The sequence below is a fragment of the Rattus norvegicus genome, chromosome 1 (genome assembly GCF_021556685.1).
Source record: "Rattus norvegicus strain SHRSP/BbbUtx chromosome 1, alternate assembly SHRSP_T2T, whole genome shotgun sequence".
In the NCBI taxonomy this organism is placed as follows: Eukaryota; Metazoa; Chordata; class Mammalia; order Rodentia; family Muridae; genus Rattus; species Rattus norvegicus.
Genome location: NC_141534.1, coordinates 244773188 through 244786626, shown reverse-complemented (window position 1 = coordinate 244786626; position 13439 = coordinate 244773188). Strand labels below are relative to the sequence as shown.

The 13439-nt window shown below is 43.9% G+C and overlaps 1 protein-coding gene across 4 annotated transcripts in view; it reads left to right on the top strand.

Moving 5' to 3' along the window:
* The window catches only part of Lipa (lipase A, lysosomal acid type), a 121325-nt gene extending 108114 nt beyond the window's left edge, over positions 1–13211 (top strand). For all 4 annotated transcript variants that reach the window (XM_087625213.1, XM_087625176.1, NM_001439918.1 and 1 more), the window contains 5 exons: positions 335–471; positions 5590–5736; positions 7067–7138; positions 10369–10440; positions 11256–13211. In XM_087625213.1, coding sequence (XP_087481339.1) covers positions 335–471; positions 5590–5736; positions 7067–7138; positions 10369–10440; positions 11256–11489 — 662 coding nt within the window. In that variant the 3' untranslated portion in view covers positions 11490–13211. The remainder of the gene's footprint in view (positions 1–334; positions 472–5589; positions 5737–7066; positions 7139–10368; positions 10441–11255) is intronic.
* The last annotated feature ends 228 nt before the right edge of the window (positions 13212–13439 follow it).

Below are 13439 nucleotides of genomic sequence, written 5' to 3'. Positions count from 1 at the left end.
GGAAAGGGGGAGGAGTGGAAGTGTGGGGTGGGGCTGTAGAGGTTCACGTTACCATGGAAACAGGGAAGACTTTTTGGTTCCGTCACCCTGGACTTCCTTCCATGCATAGTGTAGGCTTAAATCCGGAACTAAATTCAGTGTTTCTGAACCAGAATGTTTTAAGAACTCTGCTCAAGTGTTCAAGGGAAGTGTTATTTGTATAGTTATAGTTATGGGCTTCCTCTGTAGGGTACAATGGCTGACCTTTCTCTTGTTTTTTTGGGGGGGGTTTGTTTTATTTTGTTTTTTGGGGAAGTACTAGAAGATCTGTCTAATTCCTTCTTTTGCCCTGCAGGTTTTATAGCATTTTCACAGATGCCTGAACTGGCAAAGAAGGTTAAAATGTTTTTTGCCCTGGCTCCTGTGTTGTCTCTCAATTTTGCTTCGGGCCCGATGGTCAAATTGGGACGGTTGCCGGATCTGCTTCTTGAGGTACTTGGGTCCCACCCGCTTCGCTTCTCCTCAGATGCTCTCTTCTTTACTGAAAAATTGGTCCCTGGAGGAGAATCGGCAGCGTCCTCTGTGTTTGTTCTTACTGAGGCACTGGGTATGGTTCCCTTCACCCCTCCTCCTGCAGAGGCCCCTAGGGAGCCATCTCATTAACTCGACACTCAGCTGCATGTTTTCATAGCTAACATGTTAGTCCAGCTCCCTACCCACCGTACAAGGAGGGTACAGGATGTCTTTGAAAAAGTACCTTAAGTGTTTAAAGAGTTGCTTTCGTCCCAAGGACATGTGGGTGTGCAGGAGTGGACAGGAGATCAGAGACAGGAATGTGCCATCCCTGTGTGCCTGTCCCTAGCCATGCTGAACACCATCTAGGACGTTATCTTAATAGAGCATGTTTTATAATATGGCCCTGAAGCATATTAGTGCTTAGCCCTAAAACTGTGCACCTCTAAGCTGTATTCAAAGGAGGAAACCGCACTCGTGAGAAGGAGTTTAAGTTTTTAAGACAGGATAATTCATTATTCCTCTATTATGTATTTTATAGAGATACAAATGCATGGAAATCATATTCAGCATTATCTACACTCACACGCTGTGTATGATTTTTTTTTTTTTTTCATTTTGGTTGTGAGCCTAACCTTTAATGGCTGAGCCACGCCTCCAGCCCTGTAATGGGTTTTTGACATTGAGAAACCATGCATTGCATTGTGGTCCCAATAGATTACAGTGATGCTGAAAAATTCCTATCCATTAATGATATCATAGTCTAACATATAATTCACAATTCGTGGTGATGCTAGTATACAAAAATTCATGGTGACAAGAGTTCTATAAAAGTGTCAGGGATATAGTTTTGCATATTATTTGTGTCATAGTTGGCTGTAACTGCCACCTGGACACAGCCTAGGGTCATGTGAGAAGAGTCCTAATTGAGGAATGATCTAGATCACATTGGCGCGTGGCCTGTTTCTTGACAGTTAATTGATACAGGAGGTCCCAGGCCACTTTGGGCAGTGTCATCCCCGTGCAGATGGCCCTGGGTTGTCTAAGAAAGCTGCCTAAGCATTAGCCTGTGTGTGAATCGGTGAGAATCTCATGGTTCCCACCCAAAGCTCCTTTTCTGACTTCCCTCAATGTATGATGAAATCCAGCCTTCTCTCTTCCAATTTGCTCTTGGTTAGTGTTTTTCATAACAGCAATAGAAAAGCAAGCCAGAATCATGTCAGACTTGGTAATACCTACCAGTGGCTCATTTAAATCCTTTCCTCTTATCGCATACACTCCTTGGTCTTGCAAAAATGCTTATTGTAAAAGCATGTGGCAGGACACCACAAGGGACTCATGAGTCTCATGCTCACCGCGTCTTTCGATTGTGTCATAAGGCTCTGTCAAGCGATTGACCTGGGCCACCTAGGATTGTGTAAGGATGTTACTACGTGACGATTGCACAATGGTAAAATCACTTGAGGACTTGGTTCTTAGAGCTTCTCTGTGATAGTAAGTGACTCATTACCTCAAGGTAGGTGTAACGAAGCTCCCTGTCTCAAGCAGTTTTTAAAGTCTTTCACGGCAAGTACGTACTTTTCTCTGATCTCAAAAGGACAGTTACTGAGGTAGAAGAATCACAGTGTGACACTTTATTGTCTTTTTAACTGCTACGTGGTGAGTTTTGGGTTATAAAGAACTACAGTGGGTTGGGGATTTAGCTCAGTGGTAGAGCGCTTGCCTAGGAAGCGCAAGGCCCTGGGTTCGGTCCCTAGCTCCGGAAAAAAAAAAACAAAAAAAAAAAAAAACTATACTAAGAACTACGGTAATTTAGTCAAGACTCTTGTGGTAGGAACGCATTGCACCGGCAAATATGCTGATAAAATTTTTCGTTGACTGTCTTTGTTAATTAATAGTGCTGATTTGCATTACGAACACTTCAGAAATTACAAGTACTTCCTGACTACTAGGTCACCTCCATAATACCTTCTCTAGAACTACTCAATTTGGAGGTCTTTTCCTGCACACTCCACATAGGAATTTATGCACATAGAGATGCACCAAGATAGACGTGTTGTTTTGTTTCAGTGTGGATGGTATCCAGTTCCACAGATTGTTCTGCAAGTTGCTTATTTCTCCCAGGGAGAGCTAGCCTGTGGACTGATTTTCTTGGTAAATGTTGCATAGACAGTTTTTGGTTCTAAAGACCTGCTATTAATTAGTTGCACTGTTGTGGTGGACATTCAGGCTGGGAAATATCTCTAGAGAAGATACAGGAGAACGTGGTTCTGCTGGAGGAAAGAATTTTCTAAATCTAGCCTGTTCCTTAGAGAATATGAGTTAACTTTATAAACCTAGAAATGCCACACACCCCCTCCCAGCCCACTTTTGAGATTACATTTTGTAAGTTGTGGAGTGGGGAGTCAGGGATCTGTGTTTTCATAAAACCTTCTCTGTGATTTCTGCTGGAGACTGTGGGCTTGGCATTTGGGAATCATGGTTTCAGACTAGAGTGTTTCATGGCACAAACTGGGAAAGTTTAAAAAAAAATCACAAAACAAAACAAGGAAAACAAAAGACAGACACATAAAAGTGAATAAATATTTGTAACGTATTTGAATTAGTGTCTTTGAAAAATACATGTTGCTTTTGTGACAGTAAAGTGTTCCCCTCTAATCCTTTGAAAAAAAAATACAAAAGCCTAACTTACCAACCCATCTAATGACCACTTTGTAGACACTAAGCCTGGAGTAGTGAAGGGCTAACTTCCCATGTCACATGATCTTTTCTCCATGTGAAACTTACTTCCTGATCCTTCTTAGCCAACTTTTTCTTATATTGCTTTTCTGAAGGAGATCATTCAGACCTAATGGATGCCTAATCTTAGGTATTGATACATGGTCCAACAGAAGATTGATTTAACAGTGTGCTGTCTAGTTTTTATGTCACCTTGATAGAGGTTACCATCACTTGGGGCTAGAAAACCCTCAACTGAGAAAATTCTTCTTCCCAGTTGGCATGTAGGCAAGACTTTGTAGGCATTTTCTCAATTAGTGATTGATTCAGGAAAGCATAGCCCATTGCTAGCAGTGCTACCCCTGGGCAGGTGGTCCTGGTTGCTATAAGAGAGCAAGCTGAGCAAGCCAGGAGGGAGCCAGCCAGGGAGCGTCACTCTGTAATGGCTTCTACCTCAACTTCTGCCATCAGTTTCCTGCTCAGTGTCAGTTCCGGTCCTGACTTCCTTCGATAATGTACCGTGATGTGGAACTACAAGCTGAAATAAATCCTTTCTCCCCCAGGACAGAAAGTATTTTGTCGCAAGTAATAAGAATCCCAACAAAGACAGACAGAGATCACAGGCTGTCGGTGGATCGGTAAAATTTTCTGGAAGAAACTAGAATACAGTATTATCCATTTAAACTGGTGTGATACTTACGTTGCAGATCGGATAACTGACTTTTTTCTTAAGGGAGAAAAAGGGAAGCTCTGCTTCACCGTCCTGCGGATTGGCGATAAGCCCAAACAATAGAACAAGTAGTGGGTTACGTGTGGTGCTGAGCTCAGCAGGGACATTCAGTTCTGTCAGTTATTGGTGTCCACCAATCATCCACTCAGAGGCGGAGAAGCAGACTGCATGTGCAGCTACATCCAATTGCATTTACACCTTCCATGTACTCTTTGCCAGCGCCTATAGGCAAGTATGCAGCATGCCTTTGGCCTCTTTGGCTTGTAGAAGCATCATCCTAGTTTCTGCCTTCACCACCAGTCACTGTTTTCTCCGTGTACATATCACTGTGGTCAAAATTTTCCTCTTTAAACCTCTGAAAAGACCCAATCTCCAAATAACGACATTCTCAAAAACAGTTAAGACTCTAACGCCAGCCGTTTAAGGGATCATAACACAACCCACAACATTTCCTTTGTAGATACTTGAGTTCTCTATTCTTGCTTGCCCTGGAGTTGGTGGGTGTGAGCAAGACAGCAAAGGGACAGACAGATCCGAGTTCCATATCAGGAAGACCTGTTTCCCGTCCCGCAGTACATGAAGATCTACCTTGAGAATGTAGTGACAGTTCCGGCTGTACTCGTGGGTACATTCAGTTGACTTTTGGTTAGGAACAATGTACACTGAGAACTGGAAAACTACTTTTACAAAGAACTGGAGAGCAAGCGAATCTGGCCTTGTGGGCCAAGTCAGTTTCTGTAGTTGGACTATCCCTGCGTGCAAAAGCTGCCAGAGATAATTCACGAACTGGTACTGTGGGTCTATGCTAGTAAAACTTACAAAACCACGTGTGGTGCTGGAGGCAGGACAGGTAAGGAGTAATAAATTGTCTAATGGCTTCAGAGTAGTTGTTTATGGGCACAGACACAAGGATTCTGAAGGTGGATTGTGGGGATAATGGTGAAAGCATGAATGTGCTCGCCACTGAACTGATCAGTTACGGAAGGATCCAGATGATACATCTTACCTGTTTTTCCACCATAAAATATTTTGTGATACATTAACAATAATCATGCATGGTGGCTCACAGCTATAATCCCAGCCTCTGAAAAACTGGGGCAGCAGGATTTCCCTGAGTTTAAGGGCAGCCTGGGCTACATAACAACTATGAGACCAGCCAGTGCTATACAACAGGACCCTGTTTTGAAACAAACAAAAACAAACAAACAAGCAGTAACCCATCTGTAGGGGGCTGGATTTAGATACGAGAGTAGAGGGAAACACACTTAATTAGAGCCTCAGGATCTTCTCAGAAGTCCTCTTAGGGACTGTCAACAAATGGTTGTGGTCGTCTCCCTTTATAACCATAAACTTGGGCTGGGGATTTAGCTCAGTGGTAGAGCGCTTGCCTAGGAAACGCAAGGCCCTGGGTTCGGTCCCCAGCTCCGAAAAAAAAAATAACCATAAACTTACTTAGCTTTCTGTCTCTGCCTTTTCATTGTGGGGACTTGTCTCCTGTCTCTAAGCACATCTGACTGAGTGCATCTCATAGGTTTCCTGTTTTGAATGTCGATGCATTGCCATCGTGTTCTGGAGCCTTCTGAAGGCACGTGAAGCTGGGGCATCAGGTTGAAATGCTGACCCATCCTTGGGTTTCTTTGTATTTTCAGGACTTGTTTGGGCAGAAGCAATTTCTTCCTCAGAGTGCAATGGTGAAATGGCTAAGCACTCACATTTGCACGCACGTCATCATGAAGGAGCTTTGCGCCAACATCTTCTTTCTGATATGTGGCTTCAATGAGAAGAATTTAAACATGGTATGTAGTTATCGGTGGGTGTGCTTATTGTGGGAGGCATGCAGACCTGGACCCACCACACATTAGAGTTTCATTTGAGAAACACAAGCGTCAGCTGTAGCAAATGGTCCCACCCGCTGCTACCTGTGGGCTCAATCCTCTCAGCTTCCTCCTCAGAACCTACATAGAAACAATCAGTGAATGGATCTGTCACAAGTCATTCTACTTATATAGCCTTGATTCTAGTAGAATTCTTGTTGAAAATATTTAATCCCAATCTGGGGTTTCTATCCCACCTTTGACCATCTAGTTCCCATATAAAGGACACACACACAACCTTTTATATTTATTACAAGCCTCAATCAGCACAATATTTGGGCAGATATCTATCCTCTATGCTATTGTGTCTATTTCCCAGCCAATAATCCCATTATATAATTTGCCATGTTTCCTCTGGGCTGCTCTGAACTCCAATGAACCAACCCACATGGCCATTATTTTATGACTCACCAAACCTATAGTGGCTTTCTCCTCTTTTCACCTCTTCTCCCTCTCGTGGTTGTCCTACAAAAAGCCTGGGAACTTTAAGCCTATGTGTCTTCTGCCCAGCTATTGGCTGGCTACATCTTTATTCACCAATCAGAAATAACTTAGGGGCAAGGTCACATAGCTCTCTAGTCTCTGGGGCAACCAAGTGTTAGGGGCCGACATTAAGCATACAAGACATAACAGACCAAACCCCAACAGGTTTCTTTTAAAAATGTGAATCTGGAGAGGCTATACATCTGTATTTATGTTTGTTATGAAGCACCAATTTCTGGCTTGTGTTTCTAAATGTATTTGTGCCTTAGAATTTTAAATTCTGAAAACAGGTTTTAAAATTCAGAGGTAAAGCCAGGCATGGTGCATTTCTGTAACTCCAGCACTGAGCTGAGTCAGGAGAACCTTGAGTTCAAGTCTGAGTCAGATCCTTCCCTCCACGAAACAATCTGCAATGAAAGGGGTAGAGACTTTTAAAAAGTAATATTTTTATTTTTCCTAATATTAAAGGGAGACATGATATTTAAAAGTTTGGCGATTTAGGGAAACATGAAGACGATAAGAAATGACCTGTGGTTGCAGCCTGTTCCCCATTGCACATACACTGTTGCCTTCCCTTCATAGGTCCTCTGCAGATGTGGATGTTTTTATTGAATATATTCGTAGTCAGATATACTCTGATCTCTGAGAGATTAACAGTCTGGAAAAAAACTGTGTTTATATGTTATTATTTCATCCTTTGAGGAGAAAAATGTACTTACGAATATCACCTTAACACTATTTTCATTCTCTCATTCCTCATATCTTTCAGTCTAGAGTGGATGTGTATACAACACACTGTCCTGCGGGAACCTCTGTGCAAAACATGGTACACTGGACCCAGGTAAGCACACCGGGGTACCGCTGGGCTCAGGTAAGCACACTGGGGTACCGCTGGGCTCAGGTAAGCACACTGGGGTACCGCTGGGTTCAGGTAAGCACACTGGGGTACCACTGGGCTCAGGTAAGCACACTGGGGTACCGCTGGGTTCAGGTATGCACACTGGGGTACTGCTGGGCTCAGGTAAGCACACTGGGGTACCACTGGACTCAGGTAAGCACACTGGGGTACCGCTGGGTTCAGGTATGCACACTGGGGTACTGCTGGGCTCAGGTAAAGTTAGTATTAGGTAAAGTTGGGGCTGGACAAGCCAGGGAGCCTCCGAGCATCGCTCTGCTGCACACCTGTCCCAGACAAAAACAATAGACCAGATTTGGTTTCTTCATACAATTACGAGTGCTTGTCACTGGCTTGGTGCCACGTTTGGTGTCTCCCATGATACTCTCTGAGGTAGGCAGGGGTTCACCGGACACTTATCAGGGTTGAGTTGCTTCTCTCTTCCCTCCCTGACTTCCTTCTCCTTTACTTTCATCTCAGATTTATATATCCCTCTCCTATGCCCTCTTCCTTTTTCCTCACTAATTTTTAAATTGTGCACTAGATTTGTCTCATTTCAATAGGTAAGATATTTAAAAAGATAAATAAAGCCTGTGGTCAGCAGATGGCTCAGCAGCTAAAGTGCTGGCTGTGCAAGCCAGGCAACTTGAAGTCAGCCCCCAGAGCTCACGTAAAGGTAGAAGGAAAGAACCAACCTCACGGTTCTCCTCTGGCCTTCACAAGTGCATACACTCCCTCATCTTGTACACACAATAGTAAGTGAATGTATGAATGAATGAATGAATGAATGAATGAATGAATGAATGCAGACTCGGTGTCCCCAGAGATTCTAATACATTTGGACAGGAGCATCTGTACTGTGGGTGTTTGCTTTTGCCTTTTTATTGAGAGGTAAGTTGTACACTCGATACATTTTTGGCATAACCTAGAATGCCATTGTCTCAGGAATGATAGGAAACCCTTGCCAGGTCCAAAAGTCCCCTCGTGTCCCTGCCTAATGCCTTCCATGACAACAGCCGATCCGCTCTCTGTCACTGTATTTTACTTGGCCTTTTCTCGAGTTTGCGCGAGGAGAGACATATGATATAATGTATATGTTTGGTGTTTGGCTGCTTTTCACAGCATTTATTATTTTTGGGAATGTCGTATTGATCAGTCGTTCAGCCCTTTTCATCCACGGGGATCTGTATTTCTAAAAGCTCTGCCAGGTGTGCAAGTCCCACCTCTTCCTCTAGTCAGGTGTGCAAGTCAACTGATAGGGGTGGGAGCCTCATCTGTAGAAGTGAGGTGAGAGACACTGGCTAATATGAGCTGTGCTCTCGAAAGCTTCTCTTAAGGAGCTACCTCTTACACTATTGTTATGTCAGGAAAGCTAAACGTCAGGTGACAGAGCTGCAGCTTAGAGCAGGGGCCCCAGAATGCAAGCTGTCTGCGCCCTGACTGCAGCTCACATTCACCACTTAGATGATGCATTAGGGCCTCGGTTTGCTGAGTCCTTCTTTCAGGGCCCTGCTGCTCTCAAATGTGTTTCTGTTTATGATCACTTGTTTTCTCCACAAGTCCTCATACTAAAATTGCCCCAAGGTGTGTGAATAGTTTGCCTCTATTTGGACATGTCTTCAAAAAGGCCCCATTCCCTAAGATGTCTCAGCCTGGCCTTTCAGGGTCCCTTGGCTGTGTTGAGACTGTGGCTGCCCTGATCCCACTCTATGTCATCGTCACAGAAGGGTCGTATTTCATTCTCAGTGTCCCTGGCCCCCCATGAGCACTGAATTTGGATGAGAGTAGGTGAACTGGCTATAATCCAACTGTCTGTTCTGATTCTGGCCTCTTTAATCAGCTGATCTTGGTCAAAGACTGCAGCTGAGGGCCATAGCATAGCCAAGTTGTGATCTCAGCATTTCCAAATCCACAGCTAAGTGGAGACAGTCCTGTGCCTTTTGCCCTTCTGATCACTGTGATGTCCCTCTGTCTATACAGGGGTTACTCTGTACAGCTATTTTCTAGTGTCTTCTGGTTATTGCTCTCCCACTGGGCTCTCCTGCTGGACTTTGATACCAGAGGTCAGGTACTCAGTTCATGTTCCATGGTTTGTTTGTTTTTTTTTTTTTTTAAATTCAGTCCAGGACCCTAGACCATGAGATGCCACACATGCCCATGAAGGCTAGATCTTCCCTCCTCAGATATATCTGCCTGGAAACATCCTCATAGACATAGCCATGCCTAGAGATGTCTCTTAGTTAATTCCAAATTTGGTCAAATTGTCAATCGTAGCATCCTTTAGTCTGAATCTGACAAGTTTATTCTCTTGTCCCCCAGCCAAATCTATTCTTGCCTCTCCACACGCCCTCCCTCCAGCCCTGCCTAGAGCCTGGGTACTTGTTTCTCTTGGAAGAGTCCCATCCTCACCTGGCTTTACCTTGCTAACCATTGCCACTGAGGACACAGATGAAAATAGGCTCCCGGCCCTATCCCACGCACCTATCCAGGATCTGAATTCTGGAGGTGTGTTCCTAGGATCTGCTTATTAATAATTAACTCAGATCATTCCGATTTCATCCGCTGTTTGAAATGCGCTGTTTTTTGTTGATTAACTCTTTAAAATAGTGCAGATAGCTGAGCACCCCGATGCAGGCTAAGTCACAAAGCTATTCCCTGCTCACCTGGTGCTTTCTCCATGTGATGTGTGAGAAAGTGGTGAGCTAAAGTCTGCATACCCGTCACTAATTTCATTGTTGTTTGAACATCAGAGAACAAACACGCTGGGTGCCAACCATGATAGATACCATGTCACTTGGCAATACATCTTTTACAGTTCACCGTCCAAACTGTCAGTGTGCATGGCCATCTCCACATGAAATCACTAACTCCTTAAAAATGCCCAAGAAGCAAATTTTAGCGGAAAACCTCCACACAGACAAAGGTCTTCTCATAGGGGAAACCCTTCTGCTCCTAACTTCTTTCCCAACCGTTCAGTCAGAAATTCAGTCATGTGGTAAAGGAAGCCATAGTCCAGTTTTAAATTTATCTTAAATAATTATCTGGAAATGACAAATAGACCCAGATTGGGGAGTAACATCTCTGAGACCCTAATTAACTCTAGCAAGCTCTTACATTATCTTATAAATGTCAATGTCTGCTGAGTTTTTTTCACCCCAAATTTTACTATCTTTTAGGTTGTTAAATACCATAAGCTTCAAGCTTTTGACTGGGGAAGCAGTGACAAGAATTATTTTCATTACAATCAGGTAAGACTTTTAATTAAAATGGGCTTTGAAAACTCACCACAACTCAGTTGGGCTCAGCTTCTGGGCAGGAGAATGTTCTTGGCAGAATTGCCTGGTTATGACGTTTTCCCTCAGTTCACACAGATCTTTCCACATCTGTCAGCCCAGGTCTCCTGTCTCCATCTTTTTGGCTGTAAATAAGGGTTCCTTGTGATTCAATGGGGTCATAAACAAACTCCTTAGGACCGGAAAGCCACTGGGCTGCTGTCAGCTTGCTAGACTCCAGACCTCAGACCTATCACATGGCTTTTAAGCCTTTTCTTCTCTGTGCAAATAAAATTTCCATTTTTGGTCACCGAGTTTCCTAAAGTCCGAGAACCTTTCTCTCTGCTTTTCTTAATTCTTGAGGTAGCCCTTGTCTGTGGCTTAAAGTTCAGAAAATGGAGGCACGGAGAGGATTTGTGGGACGTCTCTTACATTGAGAGGGAGAGGGCACCAGGAGATGAGCCCACAGTGCCTCCCTGTTCAGTTGCATCTACTGCCTTGACTCCACATCTAGGGAAAACTGTGATACTCCTTGGGGATTAAGTGGTCCCTACCGTGCAGCAGAAGGGAACATCTCCACAACTCCACTTCTTATAACGATTATCTGAAAAACATCCTGGAAGCAGTTCTTAAAATGTGTTGTTTTTTTTTTTTTAATTAAAATCTTTTTTTTTTACTTTCAAATCAGACTTACTAGACATTCGTTTTTCAATGGAGGTTTCATTTATTATGGTTTAAAAAATTATAGCAAGAATAATTGCGAAGCTTTCTGTGATTTTTTTTTCTTGTAGAGTTATCCACCCTTGTACAGCATAAAAGACATGCAACTACCCACTGCTTTATGGAGCGGGGGCAAGGACTGGCTGGCAGACACCAGTGACATCAATATCTTACTGACTGAAATCCCCACGTTAGTGTACCACAAGAACATTCCCGAGTGGGACCATCTGGATTTTATCTGGGGTTTGGATGCCCCCTGGAGGCTGTATAATGAAGTAGTCAGTCTAATGAAGAAATACCAGTGAGTGCCAAGACTTGAGATGCTTCCCCTTCACTAGGGGAAAAAAGGACAGATGTTTGCTTAATTCCTGCAAAATACTTGTGTTTTCCTGGTCTAGATCATTTGTATTTTTTATGTGCAAGAAAACGATGATGTTGAAGACATACATGGGTCTGGTCAGTAAGAAGCACGCTGGCTGTCTTCTGCTTCATTCTGACTGACAAGCCAGAGTCACAACCAGCGATGCCTTTGAAGTTTTTAGAAAGTATGGGTGTTACGTGAAGAAGCCATTGCAATCCTCTTGTTTACTTTTTACGGTCGTTTTCGGTGTCTGCATGCTGTGCATATACATGCCTATGTGTGTGCCCTGTGCTGGCCAGAGCCTCCTTGTGTGGAGGTAAGGGCTCACATCAGGGTATCTTCCTCAGACACTTTCCACTTTACTTTTTGAGACCTGGTCTCTCGACGAACCAGTCAGTAGCTTGCTATTCCAGTTAGACTGGCTGACCAGGGAGCCTCCAGAATCTGTCCGTCTCTACCTTCCCCCTCACCAGGTCTACGGAGGGTGATGTCCCAGCCAGCATTTTTACACTGGTTCTAGGGACAGGAACTCAGGTTCTCATGCTTGAATAGCAAGCCCTTTCTTCACCAAACCATTGCCTCAAACCCTCTGTGATCGAAAAGCTGCTCAATTACCTTTATGTTCCCACCCAATGCAAGTGAACGAGCACAAGACATTTCAAGCTGTTGTTTGTGAGCAAAAATCAATCTGCCAGTGACTTGAACATGCTAGGAGAAACTCCTCGCTCTGAGCTTGACAAACCTGCAGTCCAGGTTCTCCAGAGATTGAGACAGGGAGGCTGCTGTTACATTTAGGGTTCATTTGGAGAGTGAGACTTTGTCTCTACAAAACCAAAGACAAAGGAGAAGAAGAAAAAAAAAACCCTAAAGTACTCAGTTCTCATCTGTTAGCCTCAGAGGGCTTAGAGAGTTCCTGTGTTTACCTATCCGAACAACATTTTCATGTCTTTATGCAGTAGCTACCTAGTGAAATCCAGTGTTATCCCAGCTTCTCCAGGCGTAAACATTCTCTCTTCAATCTCATCAGACCTCAGTAGCAAGCATTTAGTGAATATTTAGATTTTTCAGGCCAAGCCAAGACAAAAATGAATAGAATAAAAGAAAAAAGAGCCCAGACTCTTGAAAGCGGTTTGCACTGATTTAAAAATAAAAAAAAAGAATCTTGAAGAATGACATGATAAACTGTGTTGGTTCCGCATGTGTAGTCGGATCCCTTTTCTGTGGAGAACGTTCTGTGGAGGGACAAACCACTAATTTGCCCCAAGTGAATGTGGCTGTAGTGACAGCGACAGTGCCTCTGATCTGAGAAGCAGGGCTGGCTGCCGGTGACAAGCATCCCAGTTCCTTTCCCCAGAGATGAAGCGGATGTTTTCAGACAGAGCTCGGCTCAGGAATTTCGCTTGGAGAATCAGTGTTTATGTGCACAATGTTTTAGTGAGCCTGCTCTGCGCCTGCATATGGGGAAGCCCTCGACTGTTCACCGGGCTCGTGGGCGACGGCTGCCGTCAGCTGGACAGTGGATAAGTTTTCTGACGTAGTCACCACAGATTCAGGGATATCGCTTTGTGTCGACTCCTAAGGAAGGCAGGACGATATGACTTGGTAACATTGTAAAGGTTCACATTTAAACTTTTCAATAAATCTCAGCCTCACAGGCCTGAACATCTATCCGTGTGCTGGTGTTTGCTTTTCGATGGCTAGCCTATATTCTTTTCTTTTGTCAGGACATAAGATTTTCTTTCTCTACTCTCCCCAACCTCCAAAACTTCAATTATACAGTCCATGAACAATTTGGGAGAAGGGAAGGGGATGCTGGGCCTAGAGAGGGCTGGGTCTGGCTGCATGGTCTATGTTATTGAGACTCATTCCAGACCGAGCAGTAATAGAAACCTTG